General features: G+C 28.9%; 2 protein-coding genes and 3 long non-coding RNA genes across 5 annotated transcripts; all 5 read right to left on the minus strand.

The window, feature by feature from the left end:
- Positions 1 to 336: 336 nt before the first annotated feature.
- LOC114410352 lies at positions 337 to 4,307 on the minus strand. The gene is made up of 3 exons (XR_003666290.1): positions 3,959 to 4,307; positions 3,808 to 3,879; positions 337 to 868 (listed from the first exon to the last, which is right to left on the minus strand). It is a non-coding gene; the product is annotated as an uncharacterized LOC114410352 (long non-coding RNA).
- Positions 4,308 to 4,819: 512 nt separating this feature from the next.
- LOC114408242 lies at positions 4,820 to 5,628 on the minus strand. Its single transcript, XR_003665864.1, has 4 exons — positions 5,516 to 5,628; positions 5,304 to 5,355; positions 5,184 to 5,219; positions 4,820 to 5,062 (listed from the first exon to the last, which is right to left on the minus strand). It is a non-coding gene; the product is annotated as an uncharacterized LOC114408242 (long non-coding RNA).
- A 5,271-nt stretch (positions 5,629 to 10,899) lies between these two features.
- LOC114408243 lies at positions 10,900 to 11,865 on the minus strand. The gene is made up of 3 exons (XM_028371303.1): positions 11,675 to 11,865; positions 11,510 to 11,563; positions 10,900 to 11,407 (listed from the first exon to the last, which is right to left on the minus strand). Exons 1-3 carry the CDS (start codon positions 11,762 to 11,764, stop codon positions 11,186 to 11,188), a joined length of 366 nt encoding a protein of 121 aa, XP_028227104.1. The 5' UTR covers positions 11,765 to 11,865; the 3' UTR covers positions 10,900 to 11,185.
- A 3,619-nt stretch (positions 11,866 to 15,484) lies between these two features.
- On the minus strand, positions 15,485 to 16,692 carry LOC114408244. The gene is made up of 3 exons (XM_028371304.1): positions 16,237 to 16,692; positions 16,073 to 16,135; positions 15,485 to 15,768 (listed from the first exon to the last, which is right to left on the minus strand). Exons 1-3 carry the CDS (start codon positions 16,396 to 16,398, stop codon positions 15,688 to 15,690), a joined length of 306 nt encoding a protein of 101 aa, XP_028227105.1. The 5' UTR covers positions 16,399 to 16,692; the 3' UTR covers positions 15,485 to 15,687.
- Positions 16,693 to 19,399: 2,707 nt separating this feature from the next.
- On the minus strand, positions 19,400 to 20,055 carry LOC114408245. The gene is made up of 2 exons (XR_003665865.1): positions 19,931 to 20,055; positions 19,400 to 19,819 (listed from the first exon to the last, which is right to left on the minus strand). It is a non-coding gene; the product is annotated as an uncharacterized LOC114408245 (long non-coding RNA).
- Positions 20,056 to 26,237: the final 6,182 nt, after the last annotated feature.

Below are 26,237 nucleotides of genomic sequence, written 5' to 3' on the forward strand. Positions count from 1 at the left end.
ATCTTGTAGTTAATATTTATTTATATTTCTAAAAAAAGTATATATACACTATATAAAAATACTTTAATGATAGATAAAATGCTTTTGAAATTTTATAAAAATTATAAATTTAATTTACTTAATAACAACCTTTAATTTAAAAATTAGATTAATAAAATTTAATTTGTATATATAGTCCGGAGTTATTGAAGCTAATTCAAAACTTTAACAAGAAATATTCATAGAACAACTTGATACCTCCTCCTCTCTCTTTGTATCTTATATATCATATCTAGTTGTTTCCAAATTTAACTTCTCCCACGAGATAAAAATTACATAGATCCAATAAGATATATATGATAAAAGCAAAAGAATAAGTTAATCATATATATCCTGTCAATACACCTAATAACTGCTGAATATAACATAGTTTGTCCTATTTGTCCAGTTCAATGGACCTTCATTACAATTTACACATTTCATCATCAATTAAATGTGTTCTAGACTAATTAACCCAATGCCCAGAAAATGGGTCAAACCTATTAAAGGGCATGAGCGCGACAGCCAACAAGCCCAATTGAATATCATTCCAAAATCATTAGGATTTACAAGTTCAAAGATTTACAACTTACACAGTATACATATTGGGAGAAAACCCTAACCAATTTGAAGCTCCTAATTTTACCTCTCAGCTTATACTTAACAATCATGGTAGTAAATCTATGAGAGGAAATACTAGTGCTTACACTTGTAATATAAGTTATTCATTGATTGTTCTCTCTCGGGTTCGCACGTATTCTTTTGTATTTTTCCAAATTCCAGGTTCGTTGCTTGAAGGTAAAGATCACCACACCATCCTTTGTTTATATACGAGTCTTTTGCCTGCCAACTAATGGTGTCATAAGTTCAGTTTTCAGTTTATAGCAAAATATCATAACAGCAAACCTGTTACATCAGAACATATCAAAACCCCAACCTGATTCTCAAAAATTCACCTAAAGCTTTCCACAGAACCAAGTCAACACACTATAGCAAAAGGAGGATCAAACAGAGAAGGATCAAACAGAGAATGACGCACATACTCATTTTTGTTCTTAATATGAATAAACAAGAATAGCCTGTATGGTCATTAAGACAAGAAAAGTAATGACCATGATTAACTTATGATTAACAGTAACACATTCAGCGTAGTAAAAGTTATTGGCAATCATAACAAGTGCCGATAAAGGCCCTATTTAAACCAAGAACATTCAGTGACAATTTCGGCAGCATTTTTAATGACCATTAAAAGTGAATTTTAGACAACCTATTACACCCGTTTACAATCCTTCAATTGTGGCAGGTAAAAGTTTCAGAAGACTTATAACAGAAATAACTATAGCCAGTAAAAGTTATTGGTTTTTTTCTTAAATCTGGTTTATTTTTTTCTAAGATATAAAATGTTTTATTAACGTTAATATAAATCATACTAACAGAAAAAGATATTTCATAAAATTCACAACCAGAAAGTAACCAAAAAAAAAAACCACAGCCAGAAAAAATAATATTGTATCAAGTATCAACCATTAATTCACGAGTATTACTATTATGAGGAAAAGATAAAAACTAAGTCATTTAAACTTAATAATTAATGTCATTAATTCCAAAACATAGTTTATAAACTTCAACTCTCAATCATAATGTGTAGTGTTCCACAATTAGCTTTGTGATGATCATAGTGTATGACTTGAAACAATAAAATAAAAAACATTATTTTTAAAATAACATGTGACAAGAATAGATGTTCAAAGAGAATTATATAATCATGATATAATCACAATCCAAATAAAATACTGAATTATTATAATTATAAAATCTTTAAAATTTCAATGTTAAAGAGGTGTCTCTTTTAGTCTTTATAATCCTTGAAAATAATAACTTTTCGATCTGTAGCTGCAGAAGCAAATGATGGCCACTAAATCACCTTTCAATGAAAAGAAACATTATTAAAACATAAAAAAGATAGCATAATCTTATAGTGTCACTAAAGAGTGCACCACAATCAAAGAGAAGATGTTATATATCTATCTTTACATATATAGTATTTTTTTTATAAGACAAAATTTATTATATGATGGACTACAAGGAGTATCCTTGTCCATTACATTCTTGTGTGTTCAAAAAATAACATAACAAGACAATTAGTGATCACCACTCATAAGAATGACATGGATGTATTTTCCAACCTATAAAATGGACCCCAAGCAAAGGACAGAAATTATGCAACAATGGATACAAACCATAACATGAACACCACGAGAGATAAATACAAATCCTTTATAAAATTCTAATTCAAATTGGCTAAAATACAGGTACCATCCAGTACCACCCCCAACTCACTAATAAATCCACCCTCACAGAAGCATGGCTATGAAGGCAATATTTATTTAAGTTCATTTATAATTGATAGCAATTGAACTTTAAAAACATTAAATGAGTAAGCAGTGGTTGCATTGCTTTGTGTTGTGCTCCCAAATCCATTATCCACCTTTTATATAAACCATATAATATTGAACACTAAACCTAAATTTATGACAGCTAAATCAAAGATATTTTATTCAGTACTAATCTTAAAAAAAAATCTTGAAACGAGATGAATTGAAGATCAACTGCACAACAGCCGTGTTATTGAATTAAGTTTTTCAATCACCAAAATCATATTTATGTAGATCCCTTTTTCCTTAAGCCCATGCACTGTCAATTCAAATAGTCATTCAAAAGTGAAGGAATAACCCACCTCCCCTCCCACACCTTGATATGACCAACAACCATAGACGTTAAAAGGGAATGAATATCAATGAAACACCAGTGTGCAACGATTGTTAAGAATTAATTGGGAAATGATTTTAATTGAAGTATTGACTTAGAAGCTCAGTTATATATTCAATCAAGTAAACGACGGTAGATTTTTTTTATCAGAAAAATAAATATTAAGAAAGAGGGTAAAGGGTACCTGACCCTTACAAATAAAACCCTCCACCTGAAAGTTTTCCAACTCAATATATACCCAAACATTGAAGCAGTTAAAAAAAAAAAAAAACCTGTGGTGCTAAGAAGAAAACAAAAAGCTGCAACGTTTTTGACATAGTGCCCCCACAAACCCACTTACCTGAACTATACCAATATCACAGCAAACAAATATATTAGTAATAGTGAACCAATTGAAGAGTAGTTTAAAGTACCACACTCCATGTATCGAGGCATCGTATAGCTTATGTAAGGTATTTATGGAATGTGTTTTTCTAAATTGTCCTTGAAAATTTCGCTTTGCAATTGCAAGCTTCAATAGAAAAATAACTGACAGGATTAATTCTTGAACCTGTTCAGCAAAAAAATTGTTCCTAGGGGTCTTTCACATTTATCAAGAAATCTTATCACTTCCATTTAGTACATTCTGCTTTTTGTATGGGCAACTGGATGCAAAAACTCCATTCCCTTGTCATCTCAGATTTGACTTCGTATTCCACTAAACCAAAATTGCACAGTTGAGACATATAAAAGGCTGCTATTAAATAATTAAGAACTATGTCTTTGTGTGTCACCTCCATAAGGGCATTTATGTTATAATAATCATCCAATGCATTTTCTTACATGCCTAACAAAAAAAAAATACTCTTAGCCTAGGGTTCCATAAGTAAAAGCCTTTATGTGCTAGAACTCCCAAAAACTGCTACTTCACTAGGCTAAGAGTAGCAAAGAGAAACCCTAGCATCAAATGGGAAAATTATCAGAGCAAACCAATAGCGTCAAATGGGAAAAAGTGCAAAGAGAGAGAGATTCGTAAATTACTGAGAAATCTGTGTGGCACGCTAGTCGTTGTGAGGAGAGAAACCCTAGGCTAAGCGTAGAAAGGAAGAAACCCTAACGCCAAATGGGAAATTATCAGGCAAAAGCAAACCAAATGGGAAAAAAAACAAAGAGAGAAAGATTAGTAAATTACTGAGAAATCTGTGGCACGCTAGTCGTTGTGGAGATAAACCCTAGGCAGATCGTGTAGCTGGAGGCACGGTGATTCCAGCAAAATACAGAAACCATAGGCACAGTGATACTAGGTGAAAATGATGAAAAGGTGAGATTCTAAACATGACTGAGAACCGAGATTCGCAAATTGGGAAGGAGTTTCTACTATTGAGAGTGGCAGTGGGATAGAATTGGGGCAAAGGCTAATTGTTATGATCGATTTAGGGCACAGGTGGACGATGATGAATTGAGGAATCAGAGGGATGGGAAACGCTGTGCTAATGTTTAAAGAAAAATGGATGAGGGAGATGCATTTTGGAGGAGGGTCACCGAGGGTTATCAGAAACTATTGAAAATAATTGTCATTATTAACTACAATTTTACTAACTAATACTTATTCATTAGTCGCAATAACTTTAGAATAGAAAAAGAAATACTACTGGCAAATTAGTTTATTGTGGCTAAATAATTGTCATTAAATACAACTTTCGGTCTAATGAATGAATAAGCTATTTTATTATATTCTAATTTATTATTTGGTGAATTAATAAAATAGAATAAATTTATCCTTTTTACTTATACTGTCCTATTTACTGATTTAAAAATGATCACAAGAGAGTTAGATTTAGAAGAAGAAGACATTGTCATTTAGCTGCACACACAAAGGATATACGTTACCAGAGATGGTTTTGTTCTAGTTTTTTTTTTTTTTAATAGAGATGGTTTTGTTCCAGTGATTCCAAAGAATGAGTTAAAATCGGTGTTTATTGTTTCCAAATATATAAATTCCATAAAAAAAAAAAACACTTCATTAAATTAAGATTATAATTTATTTAAATTATCAATTATTAATACTGATTCATCACTCCATCAATTAGAATTCTCCTTACAGGCAATTCATAAATTTAAAACGAAATCAAATTAAACTAGATCGGAAAAGTCTTAAATCAAACAAGAGTATTATTGTCTTTTATTATTGGCGGATGCACCCAAACATCTCAAAATGCCTTCACTTCCTGGCTTCATCATCATTAGCACTTGCTTCCTTTGCGTTCGCATTTTCATCTTCCGCAGGCTTCTCTTCCTGCAAGAAACCATCAAACAAACACCCGAAAATCCCTTACTAAAGGGGAAAAAAATCCCAAAATTCATATAACTCCTTACAGATATTTTAAAATATATATATAATTCATCAAAACGCTTACAGTAACAGCATTAGGAGCTTTTTCCTCTGTAGCAACCTAAATATATAAATAAATATCTCAAAATAAGTCATGAAAAAAAAAAAGATAGCGATAGATAAATAGAACAAACTCTACACTTACCGCAACAAAGGGAAAAGAAAACTCTTCTTCAAACTCCATCTCCGATAACATCCTTTATAAATGGATTAATACAAAATTAGTACAAAGAAGTATATATATCCTGAACCAGATATATACATGAATTACTCAAATATCATGCATGTAATTACAAAAGATTAAAAAACGAACAACAAATTGGAAAATTCAAACATGCAATTAGCTTATGCATCTACCAATTTTGGGACTGGTCTCTTCAATGTTAGGAGTGGGGGGCGGAGTAGGGGGGAAATTTCTGCATTTCAACTAGAGGAGGGGGTTGGCTGGAGTTGCAATTGCATGCCATAATAATGGAGTATAATAGCTACTTGCAAGTGGTGCGTGTTAACATAAATGTATATTTGTCTATTTATTAATAAAAATATGTGAGAGAACCATAAAGATGATAATAAAAATTTTGAAATTTGAATAGTTTTTTTTAAGTTGGATCAAAGACGAGAGACTAGATATGTCCCTTAATTTATTGGGTTAAAAATTAATTTTATTCACAAGTGGTGTGAGTTAGCATAAATACACATTTATCTATTTACTAATAAAAATGCGTGAGAAAAGCATTAAGATGGTAATAAAAAGTTTGAAATTTGAATAGTTTTCTTTTTGTTAGGAACCACATGTGTCTTTCAATCCATTGAGTTAGAGATTAATCTCACTTGAAATGATATGTGTTAGCATGAATACATATTTGCCTATTTATTAACATAAACGCATGAGAGAACCATAAAGATAGTAATAAAAAGTTTGAAACTTAAATAGTTTTTTTTCTAAGTCAAAGATCAAGGACCACATAAGTGTCCCTCAACTCATTGGGTTAGAAATTTATCTTGCTGTGTGTTAGCATAAATGCATATTTGCTTATTTATTAATAGGGATGTGTGAGAGAACCATAAAGATGGTAATAAAAGTTTGAAATTTGTATATTTTTTGTTTGGGCCAAGGACCATGGATTATGGGTGTACCTCAATCCATTGGATTAGAGACTAATCTGGTTTGCAAGTGATATTTGTTAGCATAAATGCATGTTTTCATATTTATTAATAGAAATGTGTGAGAAAACCATAAAGATGGTAATGAAAAGTTTGAAATTTGAATAGTTTTTTTTTAGGTTAGACATTAGGGATTACAAGTGTCTCTCAATCTATTGGGTTAGAGACTAATCTGAATCGTGGTGTGCAACTATTGTTGAGCTAGGAAATTTTATATGATGTGAGAATAAAACACATGTTCTTTAGTTAAATAGATTATTTTTCCACGTGTAAATACATGTGAAACCTTACATCGCTGCATCAATTATTTGACTTAAAAATTTGAATACTTTAGAATAAAAAATTTCTTTAACGTGAAAAGAGGAAAAAATGATAAAAAAATAATATCCACCCCAAATTCATGGTAGAAAAGTATAAGAAAAAAACAAAATTATAATAAGTGATTTAATGAAAAAAATAAATACGTGATAAAAAAAAAAGATGAAAATAAATATATAAATGTTATTACTCAAGTAATAAATGTAATATTTAGGGTGAATATAAAAAAAATACAAAAAAATAGGTGTGAAAAAAATTAAATTTATATGAGATAATAAATAGAAATTATAATATTTAAATAAAAATTGCTAACATAATACTACCTTTTTTTTTTTCCTTCCACCACCAAAAATGTTTTTCCTTCCACCACCAAAATTGTTTATTAACTGATTTGATATTATTTCAATTTAAACAAACATCTTAAATTTAAGTCTGAATATATAATTATGTGAAATCATGGAAATGATAACTTTATTATCCAAAATCATCTTACACACCTCGAACAAATTTGACGCAACGTAAGATATATATGTTTTGGAAAGAAAAAAAAAAGATAGTGAATGAGACCTAGGAAAGCTGGTACAAGTGATGTCAGACAGTAAAGCATTAGAAATAAATGCAGGAGCAACATCAAATACACATGCAGCAACATCAAATTTCATTTACTACTGTATTTTATTTCTTTTCTCTTTCCTCATTTATTTCACTATTATATTTTTTATTTTTTTTCTCTTTCTTATCCCTCTTCTCTCGAACTATATTGTTTTACGCTTTTACTCTTCAACTTTTCAATGTTTGTGTTAGTACTATAAGGTCATTATCAGTTATATTTTGTAATATTATATGTTTCTTTTATCAACACCCCTCCCTCTTTCCCAAAGATCTATTTCCTTTCCTTAATGATGGCAGCATCCATCTTGAAACAATCAGTTGCTTTAGTTCAAACCAGGTATAAACATGTGCATATATTAGTTCTTTTAACTTTTTCATTCACTTTTTATATTTTCTCTTTTCGAATAACTTAGATCGATTTCATTATTATTGTTATTTTGAAATAGATTTTGATGATAAAGATATGAGCTGTGATGCAAATCGTTAATATAATAATATAGATTTTGATATATTCACGTGTAAATGAACAATTTATTTAATAATAAAATTTGTAAATATTTTTATATAAAATTTTATTAAATCAATGACAATCATATATGATAAATAAGATTAATTTATGACCTAATAAATTAAAAAAATAAATGTGATATATGATTCAGAACAAAAGAAATTAATGCAAATCTAAAGCTTACAAGTATAAACTCCTTCACCCAATATTTTACAAAAAAGCCTCGGACTTAAAAATATTTATTAAGCTCTATATTTTGCAAAAAAATAAAATACGATAATACTAAACATATTCACACCTATAGGTAGCCTTCTGCCTTAAAAAATTATACAAAAAAAAAAAAAAAAAACTAAAGAGGAGAATGTCATTACAAAGAAAAGGTGAGAAATATCAACACCGTTATGAGATAGTTTTGCAAGACTTCATCTTCTCTATTGAACATTTTTGGAGACATCAAAGCATGTTTTTTCCATACAAATAACAAAAATATGAGGACAAAAGGTCCCCCTCTCTGAGGCCTCGTTTAGGAGCAAAAGAAAGGAGTTTGTTTCCATCCCAAAAAATGGCTAAAGATGACAAGGTGACACAAATTACACAGGATTAGCTTGATAGTGTGATTCTGAAAACCAAAAACCCTCAAATATGCAATATCAGAGAGACTAGTCAACTTTATGATAAGCCTGTTTTAGATAATTTTATAAAAAAAAATTACTCTTTTGTTGGTGCACCGAGTAGAGACTTCCCAAAGGATAACATTATCAAAAGTACTTCTACTAGAAACAAAATTGCTCTAAAGAGTCTCAATAATCTCATAAAGGAAAGGTTAAAGTCTCCTTACGTACATAATATTAATATTGAAATACTATGTTAGATAAAGTAGGATTGATCCGATTTTGTCTCATATATTTCAAGTTTGAGTAGATCATGTTCGAATTTAATCAAATGACCCAAATATATAATTAAAATGTTGGGTCGTATAAAATAAATTATGAGCCCGCCTCAACTAATCATTTACTTTATTTACACGCAAAATGAAAAGATGCATACAATTATTCATTTATATATAAGGTGATAAATAGTCTATTGCATTACACCATCAACAGAAGAACTCAAGCGGAAATTATGAGATCACAGAGATATCTCAGGGTGTTTTATCCCCAGTGGCAACTGCTGCGAGCAGCTGCATTCCATTGTCATCATCTGCTTCCTGAAACCACATTTAAACAATAAAAAAACTCAACGGCTGGTTTAACTTGAATTTTATCTAATCAAAAGTGTTTTATGTTTAATTATTGAAACACTTACCGAGGATTCTCCTTCAGGGTTTTGCTCGTTAATAGAAACACTAGCAGCTGCAACCTACAATTTATATATAACATAAGGAAACAAATTATAATAATATCAAATTAAACTTAATCACAATTCATTCCCTTACCGTTAACATTTCCATCTTTTCATCTTGCCTGCTTATTGATTGCCTGCTTAATACCATTGATGAATTTCTTTTACTAAATATTGTTCATACTTAGTGTTCGAGAGAGGAAAATATTAATAACATATTTAGTTCCACACAAAAAAGATATATTCATGAATCCAAAGGAGTTAAATCAGTGTTTCTTGTTTCCACATATAAAAAATTGCTTCAACAAATATCTCATAATTAAAGCTTTAATTTATTTAGATTACTAATACTGATTCATTTCTCCATTTATTAGAATTTTTCTAACAGGCAATTCGATCGTATATCTAAAACGAAATCAAAACTAGATCGGCCAAAACAAGAGTAGATTGATTTAATTACTGCGTATTTAATTTCCACTTATACTATAAATGCAAGTCCATAACAGTAATTGATAATGGAACATATAGCTGCACCCTATCTTCTTACTTTGCTTTCCGCTTCCTAGCTTTGCTATCATTAGGACATGCTATCTCCGGGTTCGACGTTTCAGATTCGGTGGGCTTCTCTTCCTGCAAGAACCATGAAACAAAACACGATATCTACATGAATTGCTCAAATGTGATGCATGTAATTAATTATATAAAATTAAGAAGCCAATTAACCACAAATTTTTATAAAAATGGAAAAATCAAACAATTAATTAGCTTATTCATCTAGCTAGCTACCCTTGGGGAGGGAGGGAACTCTTCCTTCCCAGAGGAGAAGGAGGAAGGGAGTATTTGAGCATAGATATTGTAATGGAGTATAATAGATACTTGCAAGTGGTGTGTGTTGAGGTAAATGTGAGTTTGCCTATTTATTAAAAAGACAAATGCTTGATGTGAGAATCTGATAAAGATAGTAATAAAAAGTTTAAATAGTTTAGATAAATAAAAAATATAAAAAGAAGTATATTAATTAGGATATGAAAAAATATGTTTTTTTGTCCCAATATAATTTTCATCTTATATTATTTTATAAACATAAAGAAAAAGTAATAAATAAATAAATAAATAAATAATAATTTTATAAAATTAATATTATATTATCATTAATTCATTGATAAATTTTATTTTTCATCATTAATATTATAAAAGATATAAATAAAAAGAAAAGTGATTAATGATAAATTGAAAAATTAAAATAATTATTTTGGGATAATTTTTTTTATCTTACACGATGATTATAATGGAATGAAGGGAATAATCATGTGATTGAACATTAGTGGTTAATGTGTTAGAGTTAAGATTGATTTTTTTTAGTAATACTCAACTTTTATTCTTGACAAAAATAATTATTAATTAAACTTTTAGTAATTTTTTGACTGAAATTTAAAAAAATACAATGAAGGGAGTAATTAATTGTCACACCTCTTTTAATACCTTATTATATTTATTAGTTGTTTCCCTTTCATCATTCATTAAATACTTTATTATACTTATTAGTTTTTTTTTCACTGTATGACTCTTCCTCAAATGTAACCATTTTCATATTATTTTGTTCTACAATTTTTTCAAGTTATATTAATACTAAGATTATAATAAAGAGATGTAATTTAATTGATTAAACGATTATTATACATCTGTTAGTAAAATAAAGAAAACAACAAACCAGTTTCAACCCGTCAGTAATTTACTCACTTCTAAAAGTTGGTATATGCGTATGTTACTCTAGCACTTAATTAGCTGCGAAATGATAAGTTGATAACACTACATATAATTATTTATTTATATAGAAATTAATATAGATAGTCTCTTACATCAAATACTACAGAATCAGCCGAACTCAAGCAGGACCATGAGATCAAATCATGTTTAGTTTTTTCTTTCACCTCTTTCTCTGTTGGTTGAGTCAAATATAATAGTTTATTAATTAGACCAAGAGATGTATCGATCTCAACTACACTAGAACTTTAAGGACTCTTTCAAACATTTTTCAGTACAAATTGATTTTTATTCTCAAAATCTATCACAGTGATTTTTCATCAGGGTGTTGTTTTCTTTAATTCCGACAAGAAGACCCTCCTTTTTTGATTCCGCCATCTTAAGTCCAGTGGCAGTGGCAGCTTCCTCAGCTTCTTCTCCACCTTCTTCCTAATAAGTCTAGTTGCAACTGTTGCCAGAAGGTTAATTCCATTGTCATTGTTACCTGCTTCGTCCCTCACATTATTATTTTCATATCCAACAATAGTATTCACTTCCTGAAACTATATTTAAACAATAAAAAAAAAATCAACAACTGTTTTAATTAACTTGAAGTTTCTCCAATTAATCAAAAGCTTTTTATGTTTACTTGTTGAAACTCTTACCGAGGATTCTCCTTCAGGATTTTGCTCGTTAATAAAAACACCAGCACCAACAACCTACGAATCATCAACAACAAAGGAAGAAAAAAAGAGTACATACCAATTTTTATATCATAATGAAAGAAATTATTGGTATCATATATACTTTATCACAAGTCACACCCTTACCCTTAACACTTCGAGCTTTTCTTCACCGTTTGGTTCGGTCGGCATGAAATCGGGTTTTTTAAACCTTGCAGGTCGTCTGCTTAACCCCATTGTTGAATTTCTTTTTTGTAAATGTTTATAAAGTATTTTAGTGTCCAAGGGAGAAAATGTAATTAGGCAATGGTGCTATAAAGTAGAGAACTATGTATCTGATGAACTAGGATGGGGAAAGCATGCATATCTCTATTGTGCTAGCAATTCATTTTGGAAACAAGTAATTGTAAGCAAATTTGGCATGTAGCAAATCACTTTATCAGAGTGAAACCGTCCCTAGTGGACTCTACACACATGAATAGCAGTTTCATGAGGGGCCCACGGTTCGTAATGTGAACTTTAGAGGCTTAGAGCCATACTATGTACTATCAAGCATGTAAAAATGGACCTTACTCCAAGCCTAATTATGTCATGTCATGGTAAAATAAAAATTAACACTTGATTTATATACCATCGGTGGTGGAGTACATTTTCAGGAAAAGAAATACTTTGTAATAAATGATATGATAATAAAAATATAAAATATTATTAAATAAATTATAATAATTATTATTTGAATTAGATAAGTCTTTCATTCTAGAAGACTATAACCTTGATGTTTTTTTTAATTAAATATGTGTTTGAGAAATAGTTGAACTTAACATCATCAAATTTTTCAATGAAAACTATACATCATAGTTATTTTTTGGTATTTTTGTTTTGAAAAGTATGATTTTCAAAAGTGTTCTTTAATATATATATATATATATATATATTCATGTTCAACCTAGTTTCAACATCAACATGTATGTATCCAAACACAACTTAAAAGGAGATTTCAAGCAAGGGTGTGAAGCAGTGACGTGTACGTAGAGCCTCTGTAAACACAGCACACGTATTGAAGTCAAAAGTAACCGTCATTCATAATGCTTTTTGATGTGTACTACCTTGTCTTTTGAGTTCCTTCTTTTGGGCCCCCTGAAATATCAGATATAAACTGATAACTCTAGCTTAGCTGTTAAAACCTCCCACTCTCTCAGACTAACCTGTACCTGCATGTAAGCCTGTGCTGTGTGCTTATACCTAGCCATAAGCCGGGTCATTGTCTTAAGAAAAATATTGGACTTTTGCAGGTCCACCAATTTGTAATAATATATTATATAATTAATTTGTGTATTCAAACACCATTTCTATTACCTGCATGGACGGAATAAGGATTACACTAATGCTTAAGCAGTCAAATTTCACTTCACCCGATGAAACAAATTTGGGCGTTTCCTGAGCTTATATGGTTGGAGTGTTTTATACTTAATTGATTAATTTCCCTGGTGCTTTCATCATCACAAAAGACAAAAAGAAACTACTCTTTCTACTTTTTTTTCCTTTTTTTATTAGGTTGCTTCAGTTAAGAGTTAGAAAAATAATACTGACTGATTTTTTTTCAAGAATAGATTTTTCTTTGATATTATTATTTTTAATTTAAATAATGTTTTAATTTTAAATTTTTTTATTAATTGTCTAAAAAAATGGTACTCCATTTATTATATATGAGTCTTTATTAATAAAATATTTTTTATTTTAGATTCTAACTCAAAATTTCTTAATGATAATGTGATTAGTAGATCTTAGAAAGCACAAATTTTCACTATAAGAAAAAAATTATACCAAAAGCTTATAATTCCATAACAACTTAAATAATGAAGTAAAACAACGGGATAACACCTAAGATACTAAAATCAAACAAAAAAAATTAATAAGAATCCAAATAGACAAGAAAATTATAGAGGACCAATAAATAAATAAATAAATAAATAATATTATAGAGATTAAAATTTTATTTAAGTCCCTATTTATTCTTCCTCCAAATTGTGTTACTGATGTATAAAATTAGTTGAAAAAAATTACCAAAAAAAACTCTTTTAATCTCCTAATACATTACAGGTTTAAAAGGTAAAATATTGCCTCCAACATTGTGCAATTAATAACAATAACGATTTAATTAGTTTTGAGCCAAATTTGTAAGAATATTTGGTGTAAGATCTAATGATAATGAGCAAAAACTTATTTTTCATATGATTTACAATTAAATATAAGAATATAACCAATACACTTTTTTATAAAAAAAATGAAAATACCAATGCTTTTATTTCTAATCTTGTTATATAGTTGATTTAGAAAATAATTTTACAAAAATTGAACAAATTTTATGTTCTATGATTTTATTGAAAAATATCTTGAAGAATCTCTACCAAGAACGTGGTCGATCTCCATATGAGCACCACGAGACAATTTTTGGCTAAATGATATAGCTCTCATATTCAACTTTGTATCAATGGTCATCGTTATGTCACACTTTTCCAACCCCATGGAGTAAGATAAATCTCAACATAAATATGAGCAAATCACTCTCTCAGCCCCTTGACACTGGTACTATAAACTATAATTTGATGGGTCTATCCACTACAGTTGTTATGACTAGTAAAAATCTCTCATCATAATAGACCAATTTTAAACATGGAAACCTAATCCAATTAAACCATGATTTTTTCCACTTTTGCGTGGGAGATACAAATTTTGAATTTCATTCTGTTACTACCCAGTAATTATCAAACATCATCCACATGGGCTATCTGAAATAATCTTCTCCTCTTGCCCTCAAGTATCTTGCTAGGGTTAATATAATTCTTGGAACACACGGTCATCCTAATGGACCTTTGGTAGTAGGTAGTCCCAGTCCTCATACTCTATTTGAACTAAATTCTAAAGCAGGAATTTTTCTTATCCCTCACAAGCTAGGGGTGATTGTTCCCAGGCCAAAAGACTTCATCTCAGAATGAGATAGATAGAGCTGGTGGTGGTGCCACAATTGCACTGTTGTTTTTTATCTCATGGTTTGCTTGGTGAAAGCGGTTCCTAGCTCCTTCACCATTGTAGAGAAAGAAGCACCTTTTGTCGCCATTGTTTAGCTAGTAGCATATTCTTCATCTCTTACTCAAGTTCTTGCGTGAAGAAAAAGAAAAACACTCACACCATACGTAATAAACCATCAATTTATAAATTTGAAGTTACAATTTTCAATATTCCGTCATTAAGCGTGTGAATCATTTGACGTGAAGTTATTTAAATTTAATTAGTAATCTCTGAGACCTAAATATATGTAATTGATTAAATATTTAAAAAAATTATCATCCATAATAGTCCTCTAGAGCACCATTGAATTTCAAGTTTTTCCAAATGTAATGTAATACGAAAGTTGTTAAAAGTTTGCAATTTACCTTTGGGGAAAAAAATGTACCGTCCTCTCTAATCTCATATATACTGACCTATTCCGGTATTTTGTTCCATTTATCGTGAATCATCATACATAAATGGAGTGAACAAAATTATTTTAGAGAGTAATTTTTATTTTTAAAATTATGTATGATTCTTGGTTATCCGTGTCCTGTCCATATAAAATTAGTGTTCACTTTACTCGTCACTTGGATCTGTTTAGATACAAGTCATAAGTTTTTTTGAAAACTTCTCTACTGAAAATATATTCTATATTTTCAGTAGAGAAACTCTCAAAAGAATTTATGACTTGTATCCAAACAGACACTTAAGTCGGCTAACACTTAACAATACCTTATTTAATGTAATATTACATTCCTTGGAAATGATAATAAATTAATAATTTTTTGAAATTTGACTTTCGTAATGTTTTCAAATTAACTGATGCATTTATGGTATTATCTGCAATCAAAGAGCCTTTAATGCTAGGTGAAGAAGAACTCCTTAATACTAAAATGGAGAAGATTATAAAGCAGAATAGATATGAAGTCAAATTCAGATCAATACAAGACAATAACATTCCCAATTGATGGTAATGAACTGTTTGATAGGAGTAATTATTAAAACCACAACACATTTTAAAACAAAGAAAACAACATACACATAGCATAAGAACTCCTAATTAAAGCTTCAGCTTTCCATGGATCAGCATATTCCAATTGAATAATCCTTCATTCGTCGTCGTCATCGCAGTCAGACACGACAACATCATGTTTCACCTGCTTTGAGCTTGTTCCCACTGGCACCAAACCCTAATACCACCAACACAATAAACACATAAACTTTCAACATTTTCACATTTTCCATCAAAATGTTGAGGAGAAGTACATATGTAACTCTAATATAACAATCTTCAGAAGCAAATTAAGAATCCTTAATTCATTTACTAGCATATGGTGCTGGGTAATTTCACAGATCCTGTTCCATTCAGAAAAAAAAAACTTTTGAAAGCAACAGGATCCCGTGTATACCCCACATCAAAAAAAAGTTCTGATAAATCTGCTGAATAAAAAGTGAATCATTATTACAGAATCCAAAAAAAAACATTTCAATTACCGCCAGGAATATTTTTAGGGCATCTTCTTTGGAGTGAGAATTGATGATTTTGAGAGCTGCCTCCTGCACAAAGAATTTTAATTAAGAATGTTTAAAATAAAAAAGGGAGAGAAATTAATTGAATCTTGGAACCGTATATAAAGAGAGGAGAATGTATATCAAACCCTTGCAACTTTCATTTCCTCCTGAAACAAAGTTTTAGGCTCAGCATCAATGGAAGTCTTTCTTTCAAGTGTGGGAGGAGGAGTCATCAATGGTGTTGTTAATGGCTTCTCCATGTTGTTGTCCTTCTTCTTCTCTGCAGCTGCTACTTGATGCTTCTTCATCTTCAGAGGGAAAGGAAACACACACAACACACCACTACTCCTAATCTTGAATAAATAGAACAAGAAAGGTGGAGAAAAGGGCACTTGATTGTGCCTTTGCTTTTCCTAATTTGTAACCGAAGGTGTGCAGCTGAAAATGGGGCATCTTTGACTGTCATTATGAAGAGGGGTGAGGGGCACAGCTGTGCTCTCAACAGATCAATTAACGTGGCAACCATGGCCAGGAACAAACAGAAAGGCACATACAAATGGCAGAAAAACAGGTGAATATAGACTTCTTAGGCTCTAGTAACGCATCAGATGAAACAATTACCAAGCACACAGTAGAAGCCAAAAGGGTTGTTTCTCTTGCTCTCTCTTAGGTTTATTATGGTTACTAGTGGAAAACAGGCATAATGTCTGTCTATTAAATTTGCTTTTTTAATAAATTTGATTTTTTTAATAATTTAATTCAATTAATTTCACACGAAAGTTTTAAAAATAACCGATGGTTTAGTGGGTAATTTGAGAGTAGTTCGAAGGCATCAAAACCGGTTTGATCCTTGATTTGATTGAAATATTGAGTCAATAAATCAGACTCTCAATCTCAATTGATAGGTCACTTTGATCTGATTGATCTAATATATATATATAATAAAAAATTAAAATATATATATCTAATAAAATATAATTAATTTATATTTTTATATTTTAAAATTAAATTTATTGTTATCATCAAATTATAAATATTATATAATCATTTATTATTATAAATTATTTTGTGAATATTATCATTAAATAACTAAGAAAATTCTTATTTTTCATGACTAAATACAAAAGTTATTAAATAATCATAAATAAGTTTAATAAAAATGTATAAAACACAAATATTACACTATATCATGATTAATATAATAATAATTAGTTATTATATATTGCTATCAAGATAAAAAAAAATATTATATGAGCATATTATGTATATGTCATTCAATAATTAGTTATTAAGAATTTAACATGTTATACAAATTGGAAAAAAAAAATCTCAATGTGATCAAATCATACCAACTCAATTAGGGTCATCGATTTCATCAAATCAATCAAGTCAAATCAAGTTACTTGTATTTTTGTCCTACACCTTAATCAGATCACTTTAAACATCAAATCTCAATCTAGGTCGATTCAATTTTAATAACTATGATTGAATTATAAAATCATACTAGTAATTCTCTTAAGAAAATAGTTAAAGAATAAAATAGTCTAATAAAAAGTGGAGACTAATTAAAAGAAGGTATTTTCTTTATTATAATTATATAGACTAACAATTTAATATGATTATCTTTATATGAAAACTTAAAAAATAATTGTAAGTATAGTGGGTAATTTAGAGAGTATTAATCGATAAAATAGTGAAACTTTTAGAAAATAATTAAAGAATAAAAAGTGGAGATCCAAAAATATCAAATATTTCCTTTGATACGTAGTTCTTTTCCAGATTATATGACGTTTTAAAATAAATTGATTATATGTCATTTTATAAAATAAATGTTGCATTAAATGTTTTTTCAAGACTATTTTTAATTAATATTTAGTGAGAATATATAACAAGAGTAAATGAGTCATTAATCAGAGAAATAAATTATATCTTAGAAAATTATCTAATATTTCTTTAAAAAATTCAACAAATTATTTACATTCTTTATTATTTGTGTCAAAAATTTAGTCATATAATCTGAAATGGAAAAAATAATTATAGAAAATGTGCATGTATGATAACCCGAAATTTAAATAAATTGGATAAGACATTGAAATTAGGCTTCATTTAATTTCATTTAGAAGTCCTAAACTCGAATCAATGAAGTTTGGTTCTTAATTTCATTTATTACGAGATTTACTGAATTATTTATATGATTTTTTTATATAGAAAATGAGCCAGTATTCCCTATTGAAAGGGTTAATTCTTTAGGTGAATTTAAAGAGAATCATAGCATTAAGAATCCTAAAGAAACAGTGGGTGTTCAATTACTATGCAAAACAAAGGAACAAAGATGAGGCAGAAGGTTTTCCAAGTTCTCAATTAGAATGGGTTGAATATTCAACTTTAGGTGAATAGATTATGAAATTTTCAATTTACGAAAAACTGTTAACTATTTGCTAGTCATATTATTATATTTATTCAAAATAGATTCAACTTTTTTGGGGTCTACTCTTTTTTTTGTACAAAATATTTTTGGTACAATTTGGGGGTCTACTCTAAATACTCTGATAACTTTTTTTTATTAATCTTCTTAATTATTAGATAAAAAATATCAAATGTTTTTTAAAATTTTAAAAATATTCTATTTATTTACCTTTTCATTTATTATTTTCTTGATAAAATATTTAAAAAACTATAAAAGAATATAGCATTACTCAAAATAGATTTGACTTGACAGCAAATATGGTTTCGAATGCTCATTGTTGTAAGGAGCCAAAATATGCTAGACCCAATGATAAAAATAACCAATAAAGGCCCAATCACCTGTGACTAAAGCTGATGGGTTTAAAGCAAAAATAAAAAACTGATGGGTTCAAAGAAAAAATCACTGATGAGTTCAAACACCAAACAAACCAGGGCCTACAAAACCTCGCATAAGTCTGGGCGCGATGATTAGGAGATAATTGACATTTTCTTTACTGTAGATAATTTTCATTTTTTCATATTTGAGTTTAATTATTATCCATTATCAGTATAAAAACTGTTATATTACTTTTTTATGAGAATATTTTTGCATTATTAAATCATCAAAAATTATTTTCATATATTTTTTAAAATAATTATCATAAAAATTAACCTACTTACCATACATACCAAACATATATACCAAAATGAAATTAATCTTAAATGAAAGTATAGTATAATATTTTGTATATTATTAGCATATATGATAGCACAACTCGACTCTACTCCATGGAGTTATCTCATTTTAAGGAGTGATAGAGACAATAGTGTCCCTTAACATATTGGCTAGGGACATACAAACCATATGCAATCTTATGTCTCATTTTTCTCCATTAAATCTTGTATAAATTTCAACAAAACACCTTTGACACCTTAGCTCAAATATTCCAATATAAAGCTCGAGGAAACAACAATACAAACGCTTAATTTTTTTATAAAAAAAATGCATATCACATATACATGAACAAAATTGTGGCATGCATAGCATCTTCAAAGCACAAATCAACCAAAGCATCAAACTTTAAGCCATAAAAACCCATGCTTTCAATAAAAAAGCAATCAAGAATAGGTCAAACTCTACCATAGGATTTACCAGAACACAAAATTACAACTAAGTCAACCATGTCTCCATGGGCTTAAGATTTCATCTCTCTTTACCTCAAATGGGCTTCAAAGATTAAGCTTTGAACTTTTTCTTCATTTCCCACCAAAACATCAAAGAACCTAACATAGTGGTTCAAAAATTAAACTTTTTGGAAATTAAAATGGAGGATGAGAAGAGGATAGGTGTTCCAAATTAAGATAGGAAGGAGAAAAAGAAAAGAGAAATCATACCTTGGCATTTGAAACTTGAGAGAAGGAATAAACCGAACAGCATAACTTAAGAATCTAAGTCTTAGGGGTTGCTACACACTTAGAAGTGTGTAGCTGGAAGCAAAATGTGGGAGAATGGGCACAAAATGAGGGGGGGAATCCATCAATTAGGTATTTATACCTGGTGTTTAGGTTTTGAGCTTTAATTAAAATTGAAATGAAACTCTCCACTAATGCCAAGAAAGGCCATGCCAAATGGGAGGGAAAAGCTTGAAAATTTTCAAACAAAGTAACTTTCAACTGTGTAAAAAAGAATATTAATGTCCTTCTCTTTGGAATTAAACTAATTAAAACATTTATCTTTTTATTTAACTTGAAATTTTAAGGGCAATTTAGCAATTTTAATGGTGTTTTGGCACTACTGCGTCTCTAGTGCTTCTCCTCATAAAGTATGCATTTGACAAACAAAAAATTATTTTATCAAAAATTTCAAAATTGCTTCAAAAAAATTCGAAAGACTAAACATGATTAGTTATCACGCTTAACGATCAGACAAATTGAGTTGTTTGCCTACTAAAGTCAATCTAAGTCTACACAATCTGTTAATGACAATTTAAGTTTTAATTGAATTTACAACTAAAACTCGACTCATCAAATTAAGGTCATGTTTGGGGTAATTTTTGATTGAGTTTTGAAATTTTTTAAAAATAACAACTGATTTTTAGTTTTAGTTTCAAAAACATTTTAAACTATTTTTTAAAATATGATTAATTTCAGATAAACTCAATTTGAAAGTTTCATATTGTGTAATAATTAGTTTTAAAATATTTTTTGTGTGGTGATAATAATAATGGTGATAATGATGATGTTATAAACGGCAAGCGACGACAAAAATACTAGTGGTGACAGTGACAGTAACAATAGTGATACTGACAATGGCGATGCCAATGATGATGACAGTGACCGTATGATGGCGGTAATGGTGATAGAGTTAATGGTGGCAATAATTTCAATTGCAATGGTGGCGGCAATGACAATGGTAGCGGTATTGGTGGTGGCGATAGTGACACTAATGATGGTGGTGATAACGATGATAGCAATGTTGGTGACGATGGTAGTAGTGATAGTAATATTGATGATGATGGTGATGTCAATGGTCGTGGTGATAGCAGTGTCGGTGATTGTAGTGGCGACAACTAGCTATGACAGTGACAACAATAGTGGTGGTAACGACATCAATGATGGTAACAAAAAATGTTATTGTCAAATCTAAGAAAAGTGTGCTTTTTTAAACTAAAATTTAAATTAACAAAACCTTTTTTTTCTTGTTTTGAAAATAAGTATAAAAGTATTTCAAAAATGATTTAAAAAAACATTTTGTCTCCATTTTTATCAAACACATTTTATTTTAAAAATTACATATATAAACTAAAAATAAAAACTTGCAACCAACTCAAATGAATGTTATGATTGTTGTTACAATCTTACTTAATTAATGATGCAAAAAGTTATTAATTAATACAATTAAAACAATTTACCTAGACATTTATTAGATAAGTACTTATCATATACACCTTAGGTCTAAATTGCTTTTACACTATGTTTGGTTAGGTGAAAATAAAATTGAAAGGAAAAAAATATGGATGATCAAGTTTTTTTGTTTGGTCAAAGAGAAAATAAAAGGAAAATGAAAAGAATAGTTGACTTGTAGAAATAAAATTTAATGGCAAATATTTTTTTATCTTCCTAAATATAGAAATATTTTTTATTTGTCCATGTAAATTTTTTAATATATTTTTCATTCTCAAAAAATTGAAATGTTTGAATCTACCTACATACTTTTTTACATCGATTATATTCATAACCAATGTAAAAGTAGTCACATTCGCATTGGATATATACATGATGGATGTAAAAAGTCATCATCATAAGTTCCAATTCATTTAGGAGAAAAAATGATACATTTCAATTTTGTGAGAACGAAAAGTATATTAAAAAATTTGTAAGAACAAATTTTAAACATTTTCATTTATAAGGATGAAAAACATATTTTAGTCATTATTTTTCTTCCTTCAACCTTCCTTTCAATTTGAATTTTAAATTTTTCTCTCTTTGAATTTCTTTCCATCCAACCAAATCTAGCCCTATTTACTTCTTATTGCAACCAAATCTACCATGCTAAATAGAAAATAATATTAAATTATTTTCACATAAATTATTTTCTCAAGTATGGGTATCTAAAAATAACCAATACTAAAAATATAATGTAATCCGTCACAATCGACATATTACTCTAAGTACTAACAAAGCTAAAAATGTATTAAAGGTAACTAGTAACCAGGTCTTCAAGTCTATTCAATTCCGGCACGTTTTTTCTCATGCTCTGGAAACAACATTTTTAATGAGATCTAATGAATTAAACAAACTTAGAAGATTTGTAAATATTATTATTCTCAGCTAGCGTAGTAATCACGAAAATCAGTTATGGTATCTGTAATGAATTTAAAAATAAGATTATATATGTATATATACACTAATAAAAAAATCAGATTAAAACACTCGTAATTCATGACATTTTGAATAAATAAAATATTTAAATAAATGACAATACCTCAACACATTTAAATAAATATAACAAACACAACTTCATGATTTTTAGAATCATACAACACAATTCTTTGGTTTTTAAAACTAGTGCGGATCTCTTATTCTTCAACGAACAAATGAGTTATACAATGACATCTCATCATCTTTTCCATCATAGATGTAGGTATCTTAAATATTTTTCTATCTCAAATAGGATATCTATAAATAAGTATTATTCACATCATAAATGAAAATATCTAACATTATATCCTCATAATAAAATGTGCATCATCATTCATTCATAAAAAGTGATGATAAAATTACAAAAATATTATCTAAAAAACTACCAAATAAACTCCCTACTTTTGTGCATTAATAATAATTCACAACATCATACCACAACAACATTATACATCACAAAAATCATTTAATAATCAAAATTCTTAAAACCTTGTTATATCAGTTTGGCGTTCTCATACCCCTTATTCAAATCATGCACCACACACACACACACACATATATATAAACTTGTATATGCTAATCGAATGTCATTATTTTTTTAATTAGTGTCATTCAAATTTGCCTTAACAATAATAGCACTACAACGATTTGTTACTTTTCCACTAAGAATTATAAAACACGGTCACTAAAATTTGTCATATGACTTAAGAGAAAATATTACTGCAACATGCACTGTTATACATATTTAAAATTCCAACCAATTTTAAATTATATTCAATCACACCTGAATGTCCAATTGTATATACTTATTAGGAAAAAAAATTTATCTATCCTTATACAAGCCTTGTATGTAATTTTAAATTATATATTTTGATATTTATTTAACTAACATTTATTTATCTCTTATTTTTATTATCTTTAATTAATCTAATATATTATTATATTACTAACTTTTCAAAAAATATATCAATCTAATATTAAAACAATTTAATCTATTTTTTTTTACTAAAAGATATATTTAAATAATCTTTATTTAAATAATTATTGAATTATTTTTATAATGTTACATTATTTTGATAAGTTATTCTAAAAAAGTTATTAAAATAAAATAAAAATAGCTTATCAACACAGCCTAAATTATTTTGTGAGTTCTTTCTAAAACTTATAACAATATTTACACCATAAAATAAACTAAAAAAATATATATTTCAAACACACCCTATATTCTCTTTTGTTGGTGACGTGGATGAGAGAATCTTCTTTTGAAGCAGCCAAAGGCCAGGATCATCCAACTGTCACCTGATCAGCTTTATATTCGTAGCAATTATAATCCTTAAACGGCGTTATGTCTGTTTGTTTACTCACTAACATAACGGTGCTTTTCCGTCAAATAACGCGACACAAATCCCAACACATCTCATGTCATCCATAATCTATCACACTCATGTCATCCGCATCCTAATCATCATGTCATGTTACCATCAACTATCATGCATGACATCCCATTCTATGACTCGAAACTGCTTCAGAAATCAGAATGTTCGCGTGTTGTATTTCGGGTGAGGAATTTCATGGTCCTTCGAAGTTCCGGTGTATCAATGTACCTTTAATTTTTAACCGTTGATTTCTCTATGAAATGCATCATCAATGGCTAAAAAGCGATGTGGGAAACTGGTTCAAAGTAAAAAAGAGTCCCTCCCACCCACTCATTAGAGTGCTTTCTTTTATGTTTTAGAAAATAAAATATAAAGAATTCAATAATTACGGTATAAAATAATTTTATATTATTTATTTAATTAAAAATCATTCTGACTTTGAAATTAATTATTTTAAAAATTAATAAATATTATATATATGTGATTAAATAATAGGATAAAATTATTGTATAAGGTGAGTGTTTGACCTTTTTTCTCAAATATAAATCTAACTTATTTCTATAGCTAATTAGCTATTATTCATTATTAATTATTAATAATAAAAATGACAGTTGAAAAAAAAAATCTCAATGTACCCAAACATGCCGTTGAATTTCAAAAGACTTGCCTGCAATACTATACAAAATAAATCATTTGGAAGACCTTGCCCAAAAGAACCCGCAGTTCCCCTCCATGATCCCCACAGGCCACAACGATTCCCATTTTCTTTTGGCACAAAACAGAATCCGATTTGACTCATATTAATGATACGTAATTCCGAGATTATTTATCTGATGGTGTCTCAACTCAGTTGCATGTTTTACACTGAATAAAAAAACTCAATTACATGTTTTTGATTTCTCTATTGAAATATATATATAGTGATTTAAATATATATCTTACACATTAGTCAAAAAAATATTTTAATTATTTCAACATTACTTTTATTTTATCTTAATATGTATACTTAATTTTAAAAAATTATGTTGATCAGCTATTTTTATTATTATTTATGGTAGTCTTAATTACCTCAAAGAAGTGATTGAATATTTAGCCTCAATGAAAATTTTAATAGCCATAATGATATAACATAAAATATCAGAAAACTGGTAAGAAAGCAACGTTTCCTCCAATAGCAAGTATCACTGTGCCTTATAATGAGAGGGACCGTATTTCATGCTTTCATGTTCGTATCCCATCCCGATTTTAGGGTTTCTGCAACTTCTGTTCATTCCTCCCTGCCGCCGCCATCGTTTATTCAATTAATGAATATTTTGTGGCATGTTTTTCCCTCGTACGAAAATTCCTTTAGGCTTTTTTTCTTCTTCATAAAATAGCAAATGTTTTGTGTATTTATTTTTATACTAAAATTAGCATTCTTAGTTTGAATTTTTTATTGTTTTCATCATCTATCATCCGTGCATCATAATCAATTTTTGTATGTCTACTTAATTTTTTCTTAATTTCCTATAGGAATCAAAAGATAGATATCAAAATTACAACAAACCCACACACTATATTCAATCAACCAAGTAAACTATATCTAATCTTCTCCCTATTTCATCTATATCAAACATTTTTATAATATTATTTGATATACTATATTTCTCGTTCATCTCTCTTAAAATTAACAAACAACATAATAGTAAATATGATGATTTCACTCTCAATTATTTCTAACGGTATTTTTTGAAAAAACTTTTTAATTATGGTTAGGTTTAGTTCCCTAGAATGAAAACAAAAATGCTAGACTTCTCAAGTTTTGAAATTTTTGAGTCTTTTTCCTTTCTTTAACTGCATTCTTGCTATATTGTAAGTGCTGTAAATCTACAGATTTTTATGTAGATAATGAATGGACAAAAATTATGTTTAATTATAATTTTCAGTTTATGTGAGATACAGAGTAGTATTTTATGTGAAGTCCAGTTTGAAACTTTATAGCAGCGCATTTTGTTTAACTGTAACATCTTAAGCTAATCTAAAAAGTGTTTGTTTAATTTATATCAAAAGCCCGTTGGATCAGACATGCAAGGCCGTTAGGCTGTCTTTGTAATGGTTTATTTATTAATAGTTGGAAGAAATAAAAAAATCTGAAAAGGCAAATCAGTTTGTACTTGCCCATTGAATTGGACACGAGGCAGAAACGCTTATGCCATGTAGGTTTTGTCCTGCAATTCTAAAAGCGATTAACAATGTGACTATCAGCACTATAGAATGGTAAAATCCTTCACATAAAGTTAAAGTCGTGTGAATTGATTTCAGAGACAGTTAAGTGGAGGGGCCTTGAAGATATAGACATGTCAAAGAAAGAAAAAAAATAAAGAGGTGGACCCACGTCAACGTAAATCTCGGTCATTAGGTCAGGT

This window comes from Glycine soja, chromosome 4, assembly GCF_004193775.1.
Source record: "Glycine soja cultivar W05 chromosome 4, ASM419377v2, whole genome shotgun sequence".
Taxonomy (NCBI): domain Eukaryota; kingdom Viridiplantae; phylum Streptophyta; class Magnoliopsida; order Fabales; family Fabaceae; genus Glycine; species Glycine soja.